We start from the raw sequence: 26,010 nt of genomic DNA, 5'->3' as shown, positions 1-26,010 counted from the left end.
TGTTGGCTGACGTCTGCCTGATTCTGTGTTGACCCGGGCTGCATCTCATCTCTCTCCATCCTCCGTACTAAGGCTGGGGGAACACGGGCCAGGAGCTGGGAAGGCCGAGCAAGAATCTGAGAAAGGAAATAGCTCTAATACAGCCCCTCTCGTTCTAAGTTACTCGATGCTGTGTAACAAGTTGCCTCAAAACTTAAGGCTTAAAATAATTATGTGTCCTGCTTTCTGTGGGTGTGGAAACTTTTGAAAGACCCAGCAATCCCACTCTGATGTACTGACCCAAGAAAACTGAAAACACGTCCAGCCAAATACTTGTGTGGGGATGGTCAAAACAAATAAAACGCTGGGCCAATGTCAGACTTGTACATGGATGTTTTGGCGTTATTCACAATAGTCAAAAAGTGGAACTAACCCAAATGTCCATCAACTGATGAATAAGCAAAATGTATGTCAAAAACAGAACTGTCCCCAGATGATTCTGTTCCACAGCCAAGGTTGAGAAGGCCAGGGTTAAGGCGTCGAGTCTGCCCAAAGGAATCCCAAAGCCCCCATGGAGGACACTGCCTCTTCTGGCTGCACCGTGGGGCAGCTGCCTCATCCTGCATTCATCTGGGGCAGGCAGCCCCCAGATGCACCTGCTGGGGTGGATGCATCCTTCTCACCATGCATCCCCGGCCCCAGCAGGTCCTGGCACACAGCAGGCGCTCAGGACTGTGTACCCACTCAGACCCCCGCTTCTCCCCCCGGGATAAGGGTCAACTGCAGCCATGGAACAGCTTACAGCCAGTTTTCATCTCCAAGGTGGGCTCAAGTGGGGCATTTATTTTATTATTATTATTATTATTATTATTATTATTATTATTATTATTATTATTGTCGATTTACAACACTGTGTTAGTTTCAGGTATACAGCAAAGTGATTCAGGTTTTCTTCCATTGTAAGATATCAAATACAGTCTTCTGTGCTATACCATAAAGCTTTATCTATTTTATATATAGTAGTGTGTATCTGTTAACCCCACAGTCCTAATTTATCCCTCCCTCCTCCCTTTCCCCTTTGGTGACCGTGAGTTTGTTTTCTATGTTGGTGAGTCTATTTTACATATAGATTCATTTGCATTATTTTTAGGTTCTACATATAAGTAATATACAATATTTGTCTTTCTCTGCCCTACTTTACTTAGTATGATGATCTCTAGGTCCTCCGTGTTGCTACAAATGGGAGTATTTCACTCTTTTTTATGGCTAATATGTCATTGTATATATATATACACGTGGAGTACGTATACCACATCTTCTTAAACCAGTTGTCGGTTGATGAGCCCTTGGGCTGTTTCCTTGGCTATTGTAAATAATGCTGCTATGGACACTGAGGTGCAGGTATCTTTTCAAATTATTGTCTTTGGTTTTTCTGGATACCCAGGAGAGGGACTGATGGATCATATGGTAAGTCTATTTTAAGTTTTTTAACGAACCACCATACTGTTCTCCATAGTGGCTACAACAATTTACATTCCCACCAATAGAGCAGGAGGGTTCCCTCTTCTCCACACCCTCCCCAGTATTTATTATTCATAGACTTTTTGATGATGGCCATTCTGACCAGTGTGAGGTGACACTTCTTTGTGGTTTTGATTTGCATTTCTCTGATGATTAGCGATATTGAGCATCATTTCATGTGTTTGTTGGCCATCTGTATGTCTTTATTGGAGAAATGTCTGTTTAGTTCTTCTGCCCATTTTTTGACTGGGTTGCTTGGTGGGTTTTTTGTTGTTGTTGTTGTTATTGAGTTGTATGAGCTGTTGGTATATTTTGGAAATTAAGCCTTTGTCAGTCACGTCATTTGCCAATATTTTCTCCCATTCTGTAGGCTGTCTTTTCATTTTGTTGCCGGTCTCCTTTGCTGTGCAAAAGGTTTTAAGTTTGATTAGGTCCAGTTTGTCAAAAGGGCCATTTTCTGATGGTCATGGCTTCATGTGCTCTACTCTCTGGTCTCTTGGCACCTCCGCTGCTACCAGGCTACCAGAGCAATAGGAAGACCAAGATTCTCTGCTCCTCCATGGGCTGTCCCCACCCCCACCCGCTACATCCCACCTGTTGGCCTCCTTGGCAAGACAGTGGACTCCTGGTTTGAGAAGGTGACCACAGTATCTGGATTTATCCTTCTAAATGTGACTGCTGAGCACACATCTCAGTGTAGCCCCAGATGTGAGAAAAGTACAGCTTAGGACTCCAAACATTGCCTCCAGCTCAACCCTTATCTGGGCTGCTGATGCTCCAGGCTGAGTTCCAAAGGATGTATGAAAGAAAGGCTGGGATTTCTTAATCAGTGCAGCATGGGTTCCTGGGAGAGAAAGGCAGGTGTGGGGTTCCTGGGGGTGGGGATAAGCTCCTGGGGGACAGTTCCGGAGCCGGGCAGGCCCTGGGGCTCTGTCTCACAGAGCCGGGCCAGTGCTGGGTGCGGCCCCCAAGGCTGCCTGAAGGTGTCTGTACGTCACACCACACAGGCCAAGGCACCTGGTCAGCTCTGATCCAGCGACTACAGGAAGAAGGGCCCTCAGGACGGTCTGAGTCACTCCCGTGGCTGGTGGGGAGGCGCTGGGACCAGGTGCAACGCAGGAGAACAGCACAGATCTTCACAGACGCAGCCCGAGTTTTCACCCAATGCCAGGTTAGTGCTGGGCACTCAGCCAGACCCTCACCTGCGTGGTTCTCAGCATGGGGCTGGGGTTGAGGGGACAAAAGCTGTGAAGGGACATGAGCGCAGAGGACCTGGCAGATGCGCTCCGACCAGGAACCCGTCACCCACAAAGGGCGCAGCTGCGCCACCTGGCCGGGCAGACCAGGCCCTGCTGGGAGATGCTGAATTTTAAGAGCAATCTGAGGACATCCCTTAGTGTACCCTGGCTGCCATGTCTGAGGTGCAGGCAGTTGCTGGATCTGTCTTGGCTGCCACTTGAGGGGGAGGCTAAAAACCATTCCCACCTTCAACAGAGACCCTCCATCACCACCATCCCCTGCTATCTCTAAGCATCACGGGGGGACCCCGACCAGCCCTTCAGGGCATTGCCCTCTGCAAATCAGCACGTGCTATACGGTGTGTGCCTGAGGACAGATTACTGCTCTCCGCTGGGGTGACTCGGTACCCCGCCCAACTAGGAGCTGCAGGAAGGTAAATGACAGGTAGTTGTCAATTTCTACTTCAAGTTTATGGAAAACCTGTTACAATAAACAGAAGAATCCCAACCCCCTGACAAGTGGAGGTGGCAGGAGCCCAGGTGAGGGGTGCCAGGGCCACTCACCCCGACACCGCCTGGCTGGTCCCCGCTGCCTCAGGTCACAGCAAGGACGTGTGCTCAGCGTCCACTCCACTTCAAGCTCCCCCCAGCATCGCCCGTCCCCTCTCCCACTTACTTCCCCCCACTGCCCACACAGCCATCGCACGTGCGTGGCATTTTGCTTGTTTATTGTTTTGCCTCCTCGAATGTAAGCGTCATGAGACCTGTTTACAGGGATTCTTCTGTCAGCACGTGACCCAGCGTGATCAACAGTACCTGGCACGTAAGCACAATGAGTGTTTGTTGAGTGAATGAATAAAAGGCCGAGGATGTAGGCAGACTGAGTGAGGTCCTAGTTTGTGACATGATTACCAGTTACTTTTGTACTTCATCATTTTCTCCCAAATGAACTGTGGGAGTTGACTCTTCAGAAAACAGTTTCAGACAGGACTGTCTTCTAAAGTATTTTTCACTGGCTTCTAGTTGCTTCTTTACTAAAAGCCTTATTTTTGAAAGCTAACCTCTAAATGATCAGGTAAAATAAAAATACCTTGTCAGTTCTTAAAAGTAAAAAGGCAAAAAATAGACTTTATTCCAAAAGAGACTTTTAAAAGATGTTTTTAAAGAAAGAGACAAGTTACATGAATGTTTTCCACCATTTCTGAATCTTTCTTCTCCGAGGCTGGCACTCCAGCCAAGCTTTCGCAGGTGTGTTTGAAGTCCGTGACCCACAAGAATTCAGCATTTCTTCCCGAGGGGGCCCCTCAAGTCTTCTAAGCCAGGCAGTAAGAATGGTCACGAGGCCGGTGACAGCCGTGGGCCCACAGGGTACCAGGCTGGCGCCCACTGGCACTTCCAGAGAGAACCTGGGTCCAGGGGATTCTGGCTGGTGTCCGGGCAGCAAGCGGGCTGGGGGCGCCGACCAGAAACGGCTGAGGGGCAGGGGCCTGAAGGAACCCTGGCAGTTGCCAGCCGGCTCCCTCAGTCAGGCAGGGCCCACCCAATGCCCAGCACAGCTGCCCAGACACCAGCCGGGAGCGCTGCTGTGCCCAAGGGCTGCAGGAGCTCTCCTGAGCCCTCAACACTGCCAGGCCACCTTTTAAGACACAACGAAATGGCCTCTGTCAGAGCTAAGCTTTCCTAAGACCAGATGGGACACCAGAAGCAGCCCTGTGTTCCCAGACAGGACACCAGAAGCAGCCCTGTGTTCCCAGAGACAGCCGAGGTGAACGAATCACCCCCGCCCTGCCAGGGCCACGCAGCCCCGGGCCTCGGCCCAGTGCGGGCAGCATGACTCGCCCTCCAGGGGAGAGGGGACCACATCCCAGGACTGCCGTTCCTGCCACTCCAGGCTGCAGGAGAGCGTCCCACCGCACGCAGGGCCCTGACCCTCTCGGCCACCATCCAGAGCCCTGGCAACTACCTCTGCTAAGCAGTCCAAGTGGTCCTGAGGCCGGAGCTGGGCTCAAGCGGGTCAGGGAGGAGGTTCAGGTGAATGACCTGGCCAGAGTCACCATGTGATCCACACCACACGCCACGTCCACAGGCTCCCCCGGCATCGTCACCTGAGAAAAGAGACCCGGCGCACCATAAGAGAAGACGGCCTGGCAGGGGCCCAGCAAGGGCCTGAGCCTGGCTCTGCCTCTAGGGAGGTGACCTCACTCATCGCGCGGCCTCGGCTCCCTTGCCTGAAGTGGGTGCTCATACCTACCTGGCAGAATCAGCTGGGAAGGGTCAATCACCATGGGAAGGGCCACCCTGAGTCCCCAGCATCAACGGCAGATACCCCAAGAGCCCACACTGGGCCCGAGCAGGGATCCTACGTGCACCGTCCGGGGACATGCACGTCCCGCAGAGGCTGCTCCTCTGAGTAACTCCCCAGAGGGCAACATTCGCGTTCAAGCCAGGGGTTCAGTGACCTTTCCTCAGGGTCACCACCACAGCTCAAGAAACCCTCCTGCCTTGTCTTGCCTCCAGGCCCCACTTTGGGAATGAGGCGGCCCCGGCCCAGCATCTTCACTCACTTTACCATCAGCTCCAGCCCCAGACTCAGGCAGGCTGCTCCCCAGTCCTGGGCACCCTCGAGGGGTGTTTGCTAAAGAAGGTGCCAGAGGCCTGGATGGTCGTCCTGCAGACACAGCCCACCCAGGCTGATGACATCATCACAGAAGGCCCAACCCTCCAGGTCACGTGCAGACAGCCTCGTGCAGCTGTGGAGGCTCCAGTCAGCTGGCCTTTAAGGTGACCCTCGCTGTCCCACAGCTGGGCCTTGGAGACAAACCCCACCCCTGCAGCTCCTCCTCAGTACCCACGGCACGGTTGGGATCGCCAGGTCCACAGAGTCACCGGGTTCTCCAGGAGAGGAGCACTTTGCTTTCTCCTGTTGTTGTATTACTATCGTTATTATAAATATTATTACTTTAAATAGGTGGTAGTCATGTGGCTACAATTTAAAGTGACATTTAGAGAAAAAAACAAAAGGCATTAAATACATCTGGACACCACTGCTGTCATCACCTGCCCGGCTCCCCACCTTCCCTCTGAACTGGAAACTACTTTTAACTTCACTCTTCTCTTTCCAGAGATTCTGGACGCAAGAAGCAGCAGTACAAATGTAGTGTCTTCTCAGAGGGCAATTTCTAAGACAGAGCCCCCACACCACCTACTCCCCAGCCTCCTGCCAGGACGCTGATGCTGCTCTTCTGACCGGATCGGAACTCGCCATGCCTCCCCGGGGACAGCTGGAAAGGGATCTGTAACAGCCTGCAGAGTTTACCGAGCTTAAGAGGGGAAAAGGCCTCATCCAGATGGCCTGGCCTAAAAGCCCAGAGCAGCAGCGCTGACCGCTGGGAGACAAGTCCATTAAGGGCTCTTGGCCACAAGGCAAACGGATGCTACCCACTCCTCCCTCCCTAAACAAACGCCTTTAGCAAAACCTGTTACAGAAATCACTGAATAAACACACAGCGGTGCCCCCAGCTCATCGCAAAGGCCCGGAGCTGCAGACAGCGTTCCAGGCTGCCCAGGGTGACCAGTCCAGGTGAGCTCCCAGCAACCTCCCCAGACCACCAGAGCGCTTTATTGACCTTTCCCGGGAAAGCACCACTCTCCCGCTGACCTGCAGCCAGGCTGCTGCACTTAAGCACCTCTGTTCTTGTTCCCCAAGTGCCATGGCCATTAGAGCCCAGAGCAGAGGGAACCACGTGGCCTTGGGGACACATGGGATGACAGCTGTGGCTGCAGCTGGCCCCGGGAGCCTCTCTAGGGAGCAGCAGGCGGCCCCAGGGGCTCCAGCGCCCCCTGGCGAGACAGCTCTCTCAGTCTCAGTCCCTGAAGTGAGTCCAAGAGGCTGCCCTCAGCCACGTTTTATTTTTGTCCTTGTCAAGGTTAAAAGGAGTTTCTATTCTAAACCAGTTTACACTCACATTGCAAAGGCAAACAGATCCAGAAATAGAACCATATTTGGCCGGTTTCAGTGACTCTGAAAACTGTGAGCAGAATCAGTGTAGGAACATCTCTCAGCACAAGGACAGGTTCCTAAGACACACGCCCACCAGGTGAAAGACAGTAAGGCTGAGGACGCGCACTGGACTGGGAGTGAACAGGCAGCCAGGCTCGCCGCCTCCCCACTCGGCTGCATCCCAGATGCCCTGCTTGGCACCCAGAGGCCGAGCCACAGTGGGGAGATGGCTCAGCCCGCGAGGAGGCCCAGCGGCTCCTGAGGCTGCCACATAATAGAGGCCCAGCAGCCAGAGGGTCCCCAGCTCATGCCCCGAACCCCAGCCGGGCCCGAGCAGCAGGGCATGGGGAAGCACAGGTTCACGTCGCAGCCGGCCCACTGAGCAGCTGAGACTCCTGAAGTCAGTGTGCGCAGGTGCAGGCCGCGTCCAACAGCCCAGCCTTCACAGGGTGTTCTGGGGACGAGAGACGGTACAAAGCACCAGCACACTGGACAGCTGGGCTGTCACATTCTTCCCTGGAAAGTGAGCACACGTCCTGGGCAGGGGGTGAGGGTGGGGGTGAAGGTGAGCTCCCCCTAGTGGTCCATTCCCAGGCCCGCAGGGCACTCGCTGGGCAGAGGGGACCCACCTCACCCTCTTCTTCACCACTGGGGACTCCAGCTCAAGCCCACCCAGAAGAGGGGACTGTGGTGACAAGACCATCATCTCAAAGTCAGACATTTCTGCATCTGAATCTTGGCTCTGCTTCTTGCTAGGCATGACCTTGAAGAAATCACTGAACCCCTCTGGGCTCCGAGCATCAATGAGGAGCAGGAAAACATCTTGGAAAGCTTCTGGAAGGAGAGGTTCGAATCAGGTTGTTCAGAGGTCACTTCAGGGACCTACGAACCATCAGAAAAGCCCAGGCTCCGTGAGTCTAAGAGTAACTAGTCAGTACCAATGTAGGAGCTACAAATAAGGCTTTACTTTTTTTTTCTTCTTTCTTGGAATACTTTTTTTTTCTTTAATTATAGTTGGTTTACAATGTTGTGTCCATTTCCGGTGTACACTTTTTTTAAATTGCAGTTGATTTACAATGTTGTGTTAGTTTCTGGTGTACAGCAAAGTGATTAGGTTATATATGTATTTTTCCAGATTCTTTTCCATTATAGGTTATTATAAGGTATTAAATATAGTTCCCTGTGCTGTACAGTAGGACCTTGTTGCTGCTTATCTATTTCATATATAGTAGTTTGTATCCATAAATCCCAACTACTTTAGCCCTCCTCTCAACTTCCCCCCGGTAACCATAAGTTTGTTTTCTGTGTCTGAGTCTATTTAGTAAATAAGTTCATCTGTGTCATTTTTTTTAGATTCCACATATAAGTGATATATATTTGTTTTCCTCTGACTTACTTCATTTAGTATGATAATCTCTAGGTCCATCCATGTTGCTGCAAGTGGCATTATTTCATTCTATGATAATAGTATTCGTGTGTGTGTGTGTGTGTGTGTGTACACCAATCTTCTTTATGCAGTCATCTATCAATGGACATTTAGGTTGCTTCCATGTCTTGGCTACTGTAAATAGTGCTGCTCTGACCATTGGGGTGCATGTTATCTTTTTGAGTTAGATTTTTCTCTGGATATATGCCCACAAGTGGGATTGTTGGATCATATAGTTAACTCTATTTTTAGTTTTTTAAGGAATCTCCGTACTGTTTTCCATAGTGGCTGCACCAAAGTACATTCCCACCAACAGTGTAGGAAGGTTCTCTTTTCTCCACTCCCTCTCCAGCATTTATCATTTGTGGACTTTTTAATGATGGCCATTCTGACTGGTGAGAGCTGATACCTCATTGTAGTTTTGATCTGCATCTCTCTGATAATTAGTGATACTGAGCATCTTTTCATGTGCCTATTGGCCACCTGCATGTCTTTATTGGAGAAGTGTCTGTTTAGGTCTTCTGCCCATGTTCTGGTACGTTGTTTTTTTGTTTGTTTGTTTTTTGGGGGGTTTTTTGTTATTGAGTTGTATGAGTTGTCTGTATATTTTGGAAATAAAGCCCTTGTCAGTCATGTCATTTGCAAATATTTCCTCCCATTCCGTAGGTTGTCTTTGGGGTTTGTTTATGCTTTTCTTTGCTGCACAAAAGCTTGTAAGTTTAATTAGGTCCCACTTGTTTACTTTTACTTTTATTTTTATTGCCTAGGCAGACTGCCCTAGAAAAACATCGCTACGATTTATGTTAGAGACTGTTTTGCCTATATTCTCTTCTAGGAGATCTATGGGGTCCTGTCCTATGTTTAATTCTTTAAGCCATTTTGGTTTTATTTTTGCCTATGGTGTGAGGGAGTGTTCTAATTTCATTGATTTACATGTGGCAGTCCAGCTTTCCCAACATCACTTGCCAAAGAGACTGTTTTTTCTGCACTATATATTCTTGCCTCCTTTGTCAGAGATCAATCGACCGTAGGTGTGTGGGTTTATCTCTAGGCTCTCTATTCTGTTCCATTGAGCCGTGTCTGTTTTTGTGCCAGTACCATGCTGTTTTGATTACTGTAGCTCTGTAGAATTGCCTGAAGCCTCCAGCTTCACTCCTTTTTCTTCAGTATTGCTTTGACAATTCTAGATCTTTTGTGAGTCCGTAACAATTTAAGGATTGTCTGTCCTAGTTCTGTGGAAAATGTCCTGGGTAATTTGATAGGGGTTGCATTAAACTGTAGATTGCTTTGGGTATTATGGCCATTTTAACAATATTAATTCTTCCAGTCCAAGAGCATGGGGTATCTTTCGATTTCTTTAAATCATCTTTAATTTCCTTTATTAGTGTTTTATAGTTCTCAGAATATGTCTTTCACCTCCTTGGTCAGGTTTAGTCCCAATTTTTTTTTTACTTTCCTTTTCTGATATTTCATTGCTAGTGTAAAGAAATGCAAGAGATTTCTATACGTTAATCCTGTGTCCTGCTAATCCTGTGTCGTTTGCCAGCTCTAGTAGTTTCTGTGTGGAGTCTTTAGGGTTTCCTATAGATAGTGTCGTGTCATCTGCATATAGTAGCAGTTTTACTTCTTCCCTTCCAATGTGGGTCCCTTTATGTCATTTTCTCGTCTAACTGCTATGACTAGGACTTGCAATACCATGCTGAACAGCAGTCGTGAGAGGGGCAGCCTCTCTTAGTCCAGATTTCAGCAGGAAGGCTTTCGGCTTTTCACTGTTGAGTATCATGTTGGCTGTGGGTCTGTCGTAAACAGCTTTTATTATGTTGAGGTATGTTCCCTCTATACCCATTATGGCAAGGGTTTTTATCATGAATGGATGTTGAATTTTATGAAATGCTTTTTCTGCATCTATTGAGACGATTATGTGGTTCTTGTCCTTTTCTTTTGTTCATGTGGTGTATCACATTGACTGATCTGTGTGAACTATCCTTGTGACCCTGGCATAAATCCAACTTGATCATAGTATATGATCCTTTTTCTGTGTTGCTGGATTCGGTTTGCTAATATTTTGATGAGAATTTCTGCATCTATATTCTTCAAAGATACTGGCCTGTAATTTTCTTTTTTGGTAATGTCTTTGTCTGGTTTTGGTATCAGGGTGATGGTGGCTTCACAGAAGACTTTGGGAGTGTCCTCTTCTCTTCAGTCTTTGGAAGAGTTTGAGAAGGATTGTTAAGAGCTCTTCTTTATATGTTTGAAAGAATTCCCCAGTGAAGCCATCTGGTCCTGGACTTTTGTTTGCAGGGAGTTTTTTTTTTAATTATAGAGTCTATTTCATTTCTGGTGATTAGTCTGTTCAAATTATGTTTCTTCTTGATTCAGTTTTGGTAGACTTTGTTTCTAGAAACCTGTCCACTTCTTCTAGGTTGTCCAATTTGTTGGCATATAATTGTTCATACTATTCTCTCTTTTTTATTTCTTATTTCTGTGGTATTGTCTGTAATTTCTCCTCTTTCTTATTTTAGTTATTTGGATTCTCTCATTTCTTCTTGGTGAGCCTGGCCAGAGGTTTGTAGATTCCGTTTACTCTTTCAAAAAACCAGCTCTTGGCTTTATTGATTTTTTTTCTGTGTTTTTTTTTTTTTTAATCTCTCTTTTATTTTCTCTCTGTCCTTATTTATTATTTCTGTCCTTCTGCTGACTTAAGGTTTTGTTTGTTCTTTTTCTAATTCTTAGGTTAGTTTGTTTGAGATTTTTCTTGTTTTTTGAGGAAGGCCTGTGTCACTATGAACTTCCCTCATAGGATTGCTTTTGCTGCATCCCACAGATCGTGTGGTTGTGTTTTCATTGTCATTTGTCTCAAGGTATTCTTTCATTTCCTCTTTGGTTTCATCATTGGCCCATTGGTTTTTTAGTAGCATGTTATATAGTCTCCACGCAATCATTTTTCTCTTGTTTATCTTTCTATGGTTGATTTCTAGTTTCACGCCATTATGGTCAGAAAAGATGCTTGAAATAATTTCAGTCCTCTTGACTTTGTTGAGGCTTGTTTTGTGTCCCAGTACGCGGTCTACCACAGAGAATGTTCCATGTGCAATTGAAAAGAATGTATATTCTGAGTTTTTTTGGATGTGATTTTCTGCAAATATTAAGTCTAACTGTACTACTGCATCATTTAGTGTCTCTGTTGCCTTACTGACTTTGTCTGGAAGATCTGTCCATTGATGTTAGTGGGGTGTTAGTCTCCTACTATTATTGTATTCCCAACAATTTCTCCCTTTATGTCTGTTAGTATTTGTTTTATGTATTTAGGTGCTCCTATATTGGGTGCATATATGTTAAAGGGTATAATATCCTCTTATATTGATCCTTTTATCATTATATAGTGTCCTTCTTTATTTTACTTTATGGACTTCGTTTTAAAGTCTACTTTTGTCTGATATGAATATTGCTACCCTGGCTTTCTTGTCATTTCCATTTGCATCAAATATCTTTTTCCATCCCCTCACTTTCAATCCGTTTGTGCCTTTACCCTAAAGTGGGTCTCTTGTAGGCAGCATACTGTAGGATTGTTTTATTATCCAATCTGCCACTGTGTCTTTTGATTGTAGCATTTAGTCCACTGACATTTAAGGTAATTACTGGTATGTATTCACTGCCATTATAAACCTTGTTTTCCAGTTGACTGTATTTCTTCTCTGTTCCTTTGTTTTTTCTTTTCCTTTGTGGTTTGATTATTTTCTTTTGTATTATTCTTGAGTTCTCTCTTTTGGTTTTTGTGACTCTACTGTATGTTTTTGATTTGTGGTTACCCTGTTTTTCAAGTATATTAACACATGACTGTATCTACATGCTTTAGACTGGTAGTCATAAAGACTCAAACACATTCTTAAAAAAAAAAATCTACATTTTCTTACTCCCCTCCTCCATATTTTATGATTTTGATGTCCTCTTTTATATCTTCATGTTTATCCTTTTGCTTGTTCATTGTAGTTATCATATTTCCAATTGTGATTTTTCTGTTTTCTATAGATTCTTGCTTCTTTTCTATTTGGAGAAGACCCTCAAATGTTTCTTTGAGGCTAGGTTTAGTATTGCTGTATTCTTTCAGTTTTTGCTTGTCTGAGAAATTATTCATCTCTCCTTTTATTCTGAATGATAATCTTGCTGGGTAGAGTATCCTAGTTGCAGGTTTTTCTCTCTCAGGACTTTGAATATATCTTGCCACTCCCTTCCAGCCTGCAACATTTCCATAGAGAAGTCAGCTGATAGCCTTATGGGGGTTTCCTTGTAGCTAACTCTTTGTTTTTTCTCTTGCTGCCTTTAGATCTTCTCTTTAACTTTTGCCATTTTAATTATAATACTTCTGTTCAGATTCATCTTGTTTGGGACCCTCTGTGCTCCCTGTACCTGGAGATCTGTTTCCTTCTTTAGGTTTGGGGAGTTTTCAGCCGTAATTTCTTCAAATGTTTTCAATTCTTTTCTCTTTCTTCTCCTTCTAGAACCCCTATTATGTGTAGATCAGCACGCTTTATATTATCCCATAGATCTCATATTGCTTTCATTTTCTTCATCTGTTTTTCTGTCTGCTGTTCTGATTGGCTAATTTCCATTATCCTATCTTTCAGATCACTCATTCATTCTTCTGCATTATTTAGTTTGCTATTTATTGCCTTTAACTTGGCTTTCATCTTAAAGAGTTTTCTGATATAAATTGGCTCCTCTTTATAGTTTCTAGTTCCTTTTTACAGTAACCTGCATTTCTATCAATAGCCTTTCTTTCAGTATTCTTATTATCTCCTATGAATTTAGGAGTAATCATTATCTACTCTGGTCTTGAAGGGCTGTTCTTCTGTATATAGTGTGCGTGCATCTACTATTTTTGTTGCCAGGTCCCTTTTTAGTATAGATAGCTGCCACATCTTTCCTGTGTGTGAGCTGGCTGTTATCCCCTTGACAGGCGGTGTGTGACTGGTGTTGTGGTGACCAGAGCCTGCACTGGATGTTGGGAGAGGCCTCCTCTTTGCCTGTGGTTGTCACAGTCCTGTCAGGGGCTGAGTCTGCTCCCCAGTTGTTGGTGTAATAACCCCTAGATCCATTTCTGGGCTGCTGTGTGAGGCAGGTAGGACTGGAGCACTTCAGCTGGGAAGCCACTGAGTATTCCTCCACTGGAGCTGTCCACTGGAACTGTGCAGGCCTACAAAGTACACTGTTGTTGACACTGCCCCCGGCCCCACCTTAGCCATGGGAATACAGGCAGCCTGCCCTGGTGTCCCTCAAGTCCTGTGCTCACAAAGCCACCAGGGGAGATCTGCTGAAGTCAAGCACCAGCACCCACTGGGCTATAGGGTCAGCCCAGACCCCAGACCTACCTCTGAGTGCCCGCTGTTAACACTGGACCTGCCCCAGCCGCACGCCAGTATTCTGCTCAGATGTCCAACAGGCAGTGAGCTTACAAAGGCATTTGGCATAAATTCACAAAAGCTGCCTGGGCCACTGCTCAGCTTTTAGCCCCTCCCTTCACACATTAAAAATGTTTTTATGGTAGGGCCACACCCTGTGAACACACCAAGAAGGAGGCTGCTATGGCAAGGTCTTGCCCCTCCCTTTCCACCCCTTTGTGCAAGCTAACAATGGAGCTTTTTATGGTGGACCCCGGCTCCACTGCACACACTTCCAGTTTCAGCCCATTCTACATTCCAGCACCCCCAGGATGTCTCCACGCAGCCAACCCCAGTCTTCTCCCTGGGTTTGTCCCCTGAAGCCCAAGTTGCAGCACCCAGCCCCAGCACGCACCAGCAGGCTCATGTCTCGGGCTGGGGACCGCAGCGAGGTAGCAGGGATCCTCTGCCCCAGTCTCTCTCTGTTCTGCCTGCTGGAAAGCAGTTGCTACACTCTCCTCTGAGCCTCGGAAGCTCCCTTTCTGCCCTGCTGATCTCCCCACTGAAGGGGCTCCCCAGGTTGAAGGAACCCTTCCTCTCCCACCATTCTCTCCCAGGGGTGCAGGTCCAATCCCAATTTTTTTTTCCTTCCTACCTGGTTACATGGAGATTTTTCTTGTAGCTTTGCTTGTGTAAGATCTTCTGCCAGAGTTCAGTAGGTATTCTGTGAGAATTGTTCCATACATAGATGTATTTTTTGATGTATTTGTGGGAGGAGGTGAGCTCTGCATCTTTCTATTCCACCGTCTTGAATCCCCGCCCCTCTTGGAATACTTTTTAAAGGATGTAACATATCCCCTACTGAAGATTAATAAGAAAGTATAGTTTTTTAAGGAATCCAACCTAGTTGATCAAAAACCTGGTGCCTGCCACCTCCACTCTGGGAGAGTCCCAGACTCGCATCCTCAAGCTTGCATGGAAAGGGCCCAGCCCTGGACCTCAGCGCCATCCTTCCAAGCCCTCTCCTTCACCCAGTTCTCTCAACCCTGACCAAAAGGTGACAAGGGGCGAAGGAGCCCCACAGACACTGAGGGCTCCACAAATGCACCAGGGGAGACAACAGTGTGGCAAGAAAGCAGCCGTCACAGGAACAGAGCGGAGTGGCCTCTCCCTAATGGCATGGAGCCCGGGAATGACATTCCAGAGGGACACTTGACAAGGAGGAGTCAGCGCAGGGGAGTCTGGCCTGAACAGTGAGGGCGCCGGCCTCCAGAGCCTACCGCTCCCCACTCTACCACAGAGACCAGGCTTGGCTCGGCCATTTCAACAGAGAAAATGCTCTCTGATTTCAAACCTTATTTCATGGCTTATCTTTGTTTTGATTTGGAGGAAATGAAGGCAGGTGGGGAGCCCCTAGTCACAATGGTCAGTTATCCAAAACCCAGTTGCTTGACTGCTTCCCAAGCTTCCCCTCCGAAAGAAGTCCTTCTGGGGGGTTAGAGAGGGCAGGGACGAACTCCCAAAAGAACAAGTGGGATGTTTACTCCACGTGCACGTTCCTTGAGCTGCCGTCCACCGGCCGATGCGCCATTGCTCACACACGCTGGCATTTCCAGGCTCATGCATTTCCTGGCATTACAAGCGGGTCAGCACCAAGCAGCCTGGGAACAGCTCTGGGGCACAGTCGAGTTTAAAGTCTCCCTTTTGGCCTGTTCTGACCTGTTCTCTTAGAGACAGCGCCCACAGCTTTTATAAGGGAGTCAGGGTGTGCCGAGATCACAAGGAGCCAGGAGAGCCGGCAGCCAAGGGAGGGGCCGAGGGAAACAGCCCCTAAAATACTAAAGTGCCTCAGAATATTTTGCTGTGGCTTTTTGACTGACAAATCCTTATTTTTAATTATACATTTCTTCTGCATTTTTACATGTGTTTTTTTAAAAAATGCTTTAAACAATTTCAAAACACAATAAAACGTAAGCTACAAAGAAGACCCTTAGGCAGGCGCGCGCACAGGTGTGCACACGCACACACGCTTCTCTACACAGAGCCCGTCCCTGGAAGGGAACAGAGGGAACCAGAACTGGTGGCTGCCTCTGGGACCAGAGGTGGGAGACTTATTTTTCATACTACATTTTGTATCATGTCCAAATGGTCTGTATTCAGAAAAATAGCTTCTTTTTAGATCTTGAAGAACTGGCTTAGTAAACAACACTAAGATAAACTACAATTCTCCTTCCCCTTTAATTTTGAAATGAGCCTTTTTGTATAATTGCATCCTCCCCCTAAGAAGAGCCTTTGTTTTTACTTTGGTGGCTGTGGTAAGGCGCTCTTAGATATTAAACATCCTGTTTTCTTTTATATTCTCTGTAAAACATTCCTGTCCATGAGCCCCTGTAAACAGCTCCTGGCACATCAACTCCATCTCAATTCCCCTCTTTCGGGAGCCCCGCGGCCCTGGGCCTGCGGCCTGCTCTGCCCTGAGGCACCCGTGTGCCCACAGACCGCCTCCAGCAAGGCCTCTCACAGGCACCTTACGACTGGAGCCCAGGTCAGGCTGATGCCCCCTTGGGCGGGCCACTCACCCCCTAGGGCCCGGAAGGAGCTGAGGTCAATGAGCTCTGCGGCCTGAGAGGCTGGTGCCAGGCATGCGCTTGGGCAGCTCACCAGCACGTAGCCTCAGCTGACACCATGGCGCAAAGGGCGGGCAGGCAGTCCCTGAGGACCTGGTGGAGGCCCGGCCGCCACGTCAGGTGAATCTGCTCTGGGGTCATGCCCATAACCCGCCCAGTCCAGACCTACCCTCCACGGGAAGTACTGGTCCTCCAGGCGACCGATTCCCAGGCACCCCCGGATGTTCTTGCCCCACACAAACAGCTCTCCTCTGTCTGCAAAGAAAGGAAAACCATGGCTTCATTAGGGCTTAGGCCAAGAGCAAGTCTCCAAGAAGGGGAAGGATCATGAGAACAGGCTTTTTAGAACCAGGTAAAAACAAATCCGTGTTAAACGTCAATTTCTCCCAGGCATTAATGCTTTCTTTTGAAGGGACAGTTACACAGTCCCATCCTCATGCCAAAAACATGTCCGAGCCCAGATCTACACTATGTCCATCTCATGGGAGATGAGGGTGTGCGTGGAGCTGCGGGCCCCTGGGCTCCTGCACACAGCGCACTCTGCTCGGCCATAATGCACACCCCTCATGGCCCAGTTACATCTGACCAAACCCTGCCCTCCACGAGTCCTGAAATCTCAGCATCCTCAAATTCTGGTCATGCCCTGCTAGAGTGAGATTTGTCATTCCTTGTCTAGGTCCCCACATATCAGGAGCATTTGGTCAAGTGACACACGGGGACCGGGTGCCTCTGTGGGCAGGTCTATGTCTGTGTGCTAGAAGCCTGGACAGGATGGTGACTGAACATACCTGTTCCTGTCCTCATGGGGCTGGAGCTGGTCAAAGAGCGAAAAATAAACAAATGATTAAACCAACAAATGCATGTTTTAAAACTGTAAGACGTGCCATGAAAGAAAAGGACAGGCTACAGAGAACACTCAGGAGACAATCCAGACTGGGCTCTGGGAAGGCCAGTCTCCAGGATGGACCCCAGCCCTGGAAGGGCAGCTTCCCACAACCCAGCCTTCAGTCCAGACTTCCATCCGCACCGGCTGCGGGCACCCTTGGCACAGAGGCCCCACTGGCCACTGCCCATCTAGCAGAAGGCTTTGGTCATGGGAAACAGAAGACCTGGAAAGCCAGGACCGAAAACAATCCAAGCTGATTAAATTCGGAATCCTTTTGTGATGAGCTGTCAGAGCCCTCTGGTCTGATCACCATCCTTGGTCTTCCACCTCAGATTTTATGTGGGTAACAGAACAGTTCCATCTGGCCCCCAAAACGTGAGCAGACCTCAGGGTAAACCAACCAACTCCACTTCCCAGCCGGCCGCAGGCAAACGCTCCCACAGACAGGGGAGAAACCTGTGCTCTGAGGCTCCCTCTACTGAGGGGTAGTAACTTGGAGGGTGGCTACTGGTCTAGGTAGGATTTCATTTCATTGTGACCCAAAATGGACACATGGCATGACAGCAAACAAAGTAATCTATCATAGTCGAAGATTTCATATGGATTTCCAAGTATGTGACTTTGCACATAGTTTAAGCCTTAAAACATTCTGGAAATAGACAATAGTTACCTCCAGAATTCGTCCTTACTGCCTCTTCTATGCAACATCAAGATAGCTTGAAAACGCTCATGTGACCCAGACTCGTTTGCAAATGGAAGCGGCTGACTGCGTGAGGGGCGATGAGGGTTCTTCGCCCCAGGGGTCACCGCTAGCACTCGGTGCCTCAGTGCACACAGTCGGACACACTCCACCCACCACCTCAGCGGCCCACGCCGCAGCTGCTGTTTCAAGCCCCGGAAATCTGAACTGCAGACGGTGACTGAACGTGGCAAGGACCCGGGTACAGAGGGTGGTCATCTGGAGCGGTCCTCACATCAGTATGAGGCCAGAGAACACAAACGAGGATGGCCCAAACGGACTGTCCCAACCCAGATGTTTAAAAAGGAAGCAATTACTTGCCGTGAGATGAAAGGATTTTTAAATTGCAAGGAAATAGTGAATCTACTTAAGAATCACAAAGTGAAATTAATTTAGCTCAGTCTTACTATTCAACTCAACCAAAGAGGAGCAAATTGAACAGCCACTGTGCTGGGATAAAAGATGTAATCAAGAAAAGCAGGCACGCTGGAGGTCTGCAGAGGAACTGGGTATTTTGTGGCTTTGTAATTTGGCAAACCTTGGAGAAAACCTCCACTTCAGAAGCCTCCCCTTTGATCACTCTCTCCCCCAGCACTTTGGAGAAATCGGGCAGATTTACCTCCACAAAACCACAGGGCGGGCTTACAGACCTGCCTCTTGCCGCCCCGCATTCCCGGCTGGATGAGGGGCTAGGCTTGGCCGAGGCCCGGGATTAAGCCCCACACGTTCATTTCCTACTTACCCACCATGGACGCGCCAAACCTCTGCTGGTTTCCCCCAGTGCCCTGGCCTACTTGAGGGTCCCCTCTCCTACCAGCGACTGGTGTCCTCTTGAGAAAATTCACTGTAACATTAGCCTAACCACAAACCAAATGAATCAAAAACAAATCTCCAGGATGATAAAAAGACACATATTATACAACCTCAAGCCAAACTTCTGGATTAGCTGCTCTCTTTAATTATCCACACCAGGGCGCCACTCCACTGGATGGATGGAAACAGAGCGGCCCATAGTTTGGGGCTGGGCCTGAGATGGGGAGGCTCCGTCAGTCTTTGGGGCCCACCCGGCTTGGTCACTTACTGGTCAAGGCAGCAAAGTGGCTGAGTCCACAGCGAATGCGGGAAACCCGGACTTCTGGGTTGAACTCCGTCAAGCCAAAGAGAGTGGGTGGAATCATTTCTGGAAGAGCCGTTTCCACTAGGTTTGGTCCTTTCCCAAGAATTCCATAGCCCCAGACGAAAACATGTCCTTCTCCTGCATTACAGTAAAAGCAACAGTCAGGAAGTCAAACCAAGTGCAGCCCGCCCTCGCTAGAAATTCAAACCACACCACCAAGATACATTATATCCACATGGATTTTTTTTTTTTCCTCTCCTTGCTTGGCAAGAACATGCTGATAGGTATTTAAAATCATGTTTCTTTTCTCCTCTTTCAGATTCTTGCTTGTGGAACACGTCTAGACAGCTAACCAATCTCAGGAGACAAATGAGCCCACGTCTTGAGGGCACCCTGGACAGAACTAGTCTGTAAATCACCCACCGCTCCATGTGCACATAGGAGAGCCTTAGAAGGGCAGTTTTTTCTAACAGCTCTAAGTTTCACACAGATCAGAAGACCAAGCCAAGTACAAGCACAACTTCTGGCCAGATTCTAAAACTCATACAAATGATTTTCAGGTTATAAAAAGTTTAACACTCATCAGTGGTGCCAGATGTTGAATCCCAAGGGCCTGGATCTCAGTATCTTGAGCCCTAAGGCTCTCCTCCCGTGTGCCTGTGGTTTCTCGGCCCAGCCTCTCCAGAGAAGGCAGGGCTGGAGTCTTTGGCCAAGGCTCAGGGAGGGGGAGAAAGTAGTCATTCTCTGCTCCGGAGGTTTGCGATAGAGTTACGCAGCTCTGTGCTGGCCATCTATGTATAAATCATGGCTGTTATCTTTCTGTGAAGAATGTCACCCTCATCCTCTATTAACTGAACCCAAACTAACGAGATCTTCCCACAACCACGTCCCTTCCTCACGCTGAGGACTGCAGCCTGTGAATCCCATGGACACCAACCCTCCTTCATCCCACCCACTGCCAGCTTCCCAGTGAGCTGTCTGCAAGAGGGTCTCACCATTTAAGACAGCACAGCCTGTACCCCCACACGCAGCTTGCTTCACCTGCCCCACTCCTGAGAAGGGCAAGCACCGGGGGACGTTCACCTGAATCAAAAGAACAATCCATACTGTGAGGATGACAAACCAGCAAGAACTTGGAGATCTTCTGTTTTATGTACAGAGTAGGTTAAGTCCCAGTTCATTCACTCACTCCACAAATACTTCCTGAACGTCATCCATATGCTAAACATCTAACGGGTGTTGGGAATGAGACGGGGAGAGAGACCCAGTCCCACGCTCAGAGTTTAGTCTAGTGGAGGAGGCAGATGTCAGCCAAGACCAACAAAAGATGAATCTGAGCTGAGTGTGATGAGGAAAAGTGCAGGGGTCTCTGGGTGTGAGACAGGGAACCTGATCTCGTCTGTGGGGAGGAGCAGTCAGGAGGAAGCAGGCCAGGGGAGGAGAGAAGAAATCCCAAGTTGGGGAGATGGCACGTGCAAAGGGAGTGGGGCGAGCATGGCACATTCAGGAGTTTAAACAAGGGCAGGGTGGCTGAAGCTGGGGGACGAGGGGGAGTATCTGCAGGATGCTGCTGGGGAGAAGGGAAACCAGATCACACAGGATGCTATAGACCATTGTAAAGATCTGGTCTCTATCCTAAGCACAGTGGGAGCCAGTAAGGGTTTTACGCAGGAGAGGAACATGATTTCTAGAGGGGAATGTGAGTGGACGTGGGTAATAAGGGAGAAAGACTGGGGCATCAGGGATGAGCATGAAGTCACCCTGGGACGTGTTGAACTCTCAGTGCCTAGACACAGCCAAGTGGCACTTCTGCTCAGTGAGATGGGAGGGTCAGGGGTTTGCAGAATGTAGCGTAGCCAACTTAGCTTTCCAGCAGGATTTGATCTTGGCGCCTCTACTGAGGAATACCTTTGGAAAGATAGGTTTTAAGTGCTTCCGTGATAGCCATGAATTTTTACAGAGTTACGTGCTAATGGAGACAGCTGGAGGATAACAAGCCCTAAGTTGACTCCAAAGGGGCTTCCTGATCCAGAGGATGTATGCCCAGCCGACACCAGGCTGTCGGTGCTGGCCTGGCCTCCGCTGTCTGGCTCTCAGGGCTTCTCTGCCTAACTGTGCTCTGGCACAAGGCCTTCAGCAAAGGCTGAGAGATGCTCCAGCAAAGAGCCATTGGCAACGCACGACTGTTGTCACCAACAGGATGAGGCTCGGGCCAAGTAAAGAATTTCGGGTGTGGTGGGCTGCTTCCAAGACAAATGACCCGTCTCCTGCTAATCACACCCGTGTGGAATCTGCGCCCTTGTGTGGGGGGCTGGACCCAGTGACTTACTTCTAAAGACCAGAATTCCAGCAAAAGTTGGGGGAAGTCACTGCCAGGATTAAATTATAAAACACTGGCTTCCATCTCACTGACACTCTCTTCCCTCTCATTTGCTCGCTCTGCTGAAGGCAGCTGCCATGTTGTGAGCTGTCACATGGAGCAGCCTCCACGGCAAGGAACCAAGGAGGCTTGGCCAACCACCACTAGGAGCCGGCCAAGCGCCAGGGAGGAACTGGGGCCCCAGCCCAACAGTCCACAAAGACCTGCATCCTGCTGCTAACCACCAGAGTGGGCCTGGAGGTAGAGCCTCCCACCCAGCTTTGAGAGATTCAGAGCCAGAAGACCCAGCTAAGCCACCTCTAGATTCCTGACTGACAGAAACTGTGAGATAATAAACGTGTGTTAAGCCACTAACTTTTGGGGTCATTTGTTACGCAGCATAGATAACATGACATGACCCTGGATCTGTCCCCCACAGGAAGGCCGTGGGAGACACTGGTCTCAGGCCTCGCTATCAGGAAGAGCAGCACTGCTTCTGGACACTTTATTTGCTGTTTATCTTATAGAAACAATGAATCACTTAAATGACCACGTTTCTGTCTTTGTTTTGGCTACAAGAGAGCTCAGAGCCTAATCTGCAACCACTTCTAGCCACTGCGTTTGACCATAGAGAATGAATGTTTTCATCCTCTTAGCTGAACTTTATCCCTTTGTGCATATTTCTTTATCCAGTAATATATATTTAAGACCCTTCTGTATGTTGTCAGAAGTTGGATGATACTAAGTCCTTATCAGAAAATATATACTGAAACTTTTATGGATATGCTATCCAGGATTTGCTTCAAAATAACCTAGGACAGAAAAGTATACGGAATTACAGATGCAACAAAATTGGCCATTACATGTGTGGGGTTTTTTTGTTTTGTTTTGATATTTTGGTGGGGAGAGATAATAGAAATGTTCCAGAATTAGACAGTACCTTGTGAATATACTAAAAACCACTAAATCATACAATTTAAAATGGTGAATTATATCCGTTTTTCTGAATGGGCTGTTAGTTGGTCATTGCTGAACATGGGTGATGGATACAGAGATTAAGTATGCAGTGAGCTCAACTTTTTGTTTATATTTGGAATTTTCCTTAATAAAATGTTCAGAATCCTACTGTATTGTATTGATGTTGGCTCCCTTTGGTGAGAAGGAGGGGTGTGATGGGGAGAGGCCACAGGCAGGGCTGCTGGTGCACTACTGCTTGATCTGGGCGTCACACAGGTGTCTTCATCGAGGTGCACACCTCAGATCGTGTGCTTTAGGGGCACATAATGCTAGACCACAACAAAATGCACATGACATCACAGGAACTTGTGTAAACAGCCTCACATCCCTTTCAGAACAAAACAGGGTACACGGACACATCTAAAGTACTGCTCTAAACCAGGACTGTCTCATCCAAGTACTGATAATGATGGTTTTCAGCCTATGTTTTCTTTCCAGGCTCCAATGAGATCACCAAGAACTCAGTCCCTTGACGAGGCATCTTACAGCAGGTGAGGCCTACACAGCACTCTATACATCATACCTCAGTGAAAAACCTCTTGTAAATGTCCTTAATGCTCTATTTCCAAACCTCCCAGCACCAGGCTATAGGTGACCTCATACCTGTGTGGAGTCAGTGACAGAAGCCAGCTGCAGGTACTCAGAGTTTCCCCAACCGAAGAGGCCGCCATCAGCCGACACAGCCAGGCAGCAGTCGCCGTAGGTGGCCACCTGGACAACGTTCACACCAGCAAGGTCTCCACCCAGCTTGATGGGTGTGCTGGTGATACTGTAGTGACCTAGACCTGCCACCACGGAAAACTGCGTTACTTACTTTGAACTGTTTATTCTTTTAACCAACACTTGCATTGACTGACTTATTTTTTTTTTATTTTGTTTTGGGGGGAGGTAATTAGGTGTTTATTTATTTATTTATTTTAATGGAGGTACTGTGGAATGAACCCAGGACCTTATGCATGCTAGGCACACACTCTACCCCTGAGCTATACATTCCCCCTTTAAATTTATTTATTTATTTATTTTTAAATTTTGTTTGGGGGGGTAATTAGGTTTTTATTTATTTACTTACGCATTGACTTACTATGTGCCGAACTGTTTTAAGCACTTTACAAACGTCAACTCAGAAATGCTCATCTGTTCCTCTGTGTGCTATCTAACTTCCTTCTCCAGGTTCTCTCAGAAAAGGAAAAAACATCAGAGTAACTGTTTACGTTTAAAACCCTTGATACTTTCTAAGTCTGATTCAAGTTAGAAACCCTTTCAAGATGAAACACCACCACACAATGAACCCATCAGACCTTGTCTACATAGGCAGGCCTCGTTTTATTGTGCTTCACAGATATTGGGGTTTTTGTTTTTGTTTTGATCGAAGGTTTATGGCAACCCTATATTGTCAGAGATAGCATTTTTTGGCAATAAGATATTTTTCAATTAAGGTATGCACTTTTTTTTTTTTAGGCATAATGCTATCGCACACTTAACAGACTATAGGGTAGTGCAAACATAACTTTTACATGCACTGGGAAATCAAAGTTACAACCAGCAAATCCTAATGCACTGTGGGGCTTGCTAGAAAATAAACTCTCTAAGAGCCAATTCCACCTCAGTCCCCCATACTCTCCCCCAAAAACAACAAATCGAAACTGGCAAACTGGACTGGTAAACAGCAAGCAGAGGAAAAGAAAGGGCTTGCCAGAGGACTCATGTTACGGTCAGCACTGCCGTGGAGGTAATGCCTGGGCAGCAGACTGAGGCAGGAAACAGAACCTGCTTAAACCAGGCTTCCCCAAAGGAACCCAGAGCCATGTCAGAATGGCAGCACACCTTGGCAACAGGCAAAAGCAAAGCCTACATGTCATCTTTTGGGTATAGACAGAATAAAAATTACAAATATAATACATATATAATAAAAACAATTTTAAAAAAGTAATTCAAAATGCTGAGTGATGAAAGTAAGGACTAGGATGCCAAGACAGAAACTGCCAGGAAGAATGAGCAATTTAAACAGGATGGTCAGGGAGCCTTCACTGAAGAGGCAACACCCAACTGAGGCCTACAGGATGAAAAGGAGAGCAAAAAAGAGCATTCCAGGCTAAGGGAATGGCATGTGCAAAGGCCCTATGGCAGCAAAGAGGTGGGTAGGCTCCAGAACAGCCTGTAGGGGCCCACAGGGCTGGACTCAGCCTGGTGAGCAAGGGCAGTGAGGCCGTAGGAGGCATAGCATGTGACGGAGACCTTCTGGAATGGCACCAGGCAACTGTCAACCATGGTTATCTCCAGCGAGTGAGACTTTCACCTTTCACCTTATTCCTTGGTCTATGCTGTCAAAATGTATCAACAATTTACATTCTTCTTATAAAAAGCTGAATTTTAAGAGCTACCCACACCAAAATTTAAAAAAAGAAGAAGCTTCACCTTTCTAGTCACTAAAGAAATTTAAAAGCTGGCATAGTAATTAAATCAGCACACTTAATTTGACAATACTTGTTGCTAGAGACGTTATGGTTAAGTTGGTTCTTCCATACATTGCTAATGGCAATATAAACTAGTAAAACTTGGAAAGCAACTGAACAACACATTCTGAAAACAATAAAAACATTCTAATCCTTTGACCCACTCTTGGGAATTTATCCTAAGGCAATAATCCAAATGAAAGAAAAAGCTAGATACATATACATGACAAATGCCATAATATTTTGAATGGCCACTGCACCTCCACCCCGAAAAAAGTATGATTAAACAACTATTTGATAAAATGATAAACTGAATAATTTACTTTATGGTATATTAGTCTGATGCTAAATCACACAAATATTAAAAACGTAACTGAAAAGTATACCAACATGGAAAAATGGTTCATGTAAACTTAACAATAAAACAAGCATATAAAAATCACAGCTCTGCCATGATTACCATAATTACCATATAAAAGACATACACATATGAACAAGGACTGAAAGAAAACAGTCAAGGAACAAAGATGATCTGATGTGGCGGCAGGATTAGAGAGGATTTATGCAGGATATAAATCTTAAGTTTAAGGTCCTCCCTTCAGACAAATACCAAAAACAAAAAGATAAAACACACGAGGTTGATAAAGCTTATCCCTTATTCCTCTCTCCCTGAATCACATCCTTCTCAAATCAGTTGAAATCGAGCTCCATTTAGGTAGCATTTGTCTCTTAAAGACTCAAAATTGAGGGGAGGGTATAGCTCAGAGGTAGAGCGCATGCGTAGCAAGCAAGGGGTCCTCAGTTCAATCCCCAGTACCTCCATTAAAAAAACAAAAATAAAAAGCCTCAGAATTCGTCTTGGGCGGCTCCAATCCTCTATCTGATCCTGTTTATCAGCTCGTTTCTATGGGAGCCGGGGATGAGGGGAATGGACAGGACACAACAGAATAGCACTCCCCAGGAAGAGACAGGAGAGGTAGGAGTCCAATGCGGCAGGCGGGTTCCAGCCAGCTGCACCATCCCCAGCAAGCGGTGGAAGGGACAGTACCTGTTTGCCCATCGGCGCCCCATCCACAAGAATACACTTCTCCTTTATCCGTCAGGAACAGACTATGGTCCTGACCACAGGCGACCTATCAGACAAAGAGGAGTGAGGTTGGTGAGAAGGAATCCTTAGAAGCCCAGTGTCCCAGTCAAAGAGCCCAGAGTTCTGCACCACTCCCCCTGCTCCTGAGCCCCAAGCAGGCCACGGCCGGGGCTGGCAGGCTGC

General features: G+C 47.3%; 1 protein-coding gene across 4 annotated transcripts in view; it reads right to left on the bottom strand.

The window, feature by feature from the left end:
• Window positions 1-3,846: 3,846 nt before the first annotated feature.
• Window positions 3,847-26,010, bottom strand: part of RCC1L (RCC1 like) — a 37,934-nt gene continuing 15,770 nt past the window's right edge. For 3 of the 4 annotated variants that reach the window (XM_045508390.2, XM_045508391.2, XM_010972373.3), the window contains exons 6-11: window positions 25,789-25,873; window positions 22,891-23,072; window positions 19,907-19,994; window positions 18,876-19,049; window positions 16,339-16,424; window positions 3,847-4,843 (exon numbers count right to left, since the gene is read on the bottom strand). In XM_045508390.2, coding sequence (XP_045364346.2) covers window positions 4,766-4,843; window positions 16,339-16,424; window positions 18,876-19,049; window positions 19,907-19,994; window positions 22,891-23,072; window positions 25,789-25,873 — 693 coding nt within the window. In that variant the 3' untranslated portion in view covers window positions 3,847-4,765. The remainder of the gene's footprint in view (window positions 4,844-16,338; window positions 16,425-18,875; window positions 19,050-19,906; window positions 19,995-22,890; window positions 23,073-25,788; window positions 25,874-26,010) is intronic. The other variant, XR_012500275.1, reaches the window with a different exon arrangement.

This window comes from Camelus bactrianus, chromosome 18 (genome assembly GCF_048773025.1).
Source record: "Camelus bactrianus isolate YW-2024 breed Bactrian camel chromosome 18, ASM4877302v1, whole genome shotgun sequence".
Taxonomy (NCBI): domain Eukaryota; kingdom Metazoa; phylum Chordata; class Mammalia; order Artiodactyla; family Camelidae; genus Camelus; species Camelus bactrianus.
This window is presented reverse-complemented; position numbering and strand designations above follow the sequence as displayed.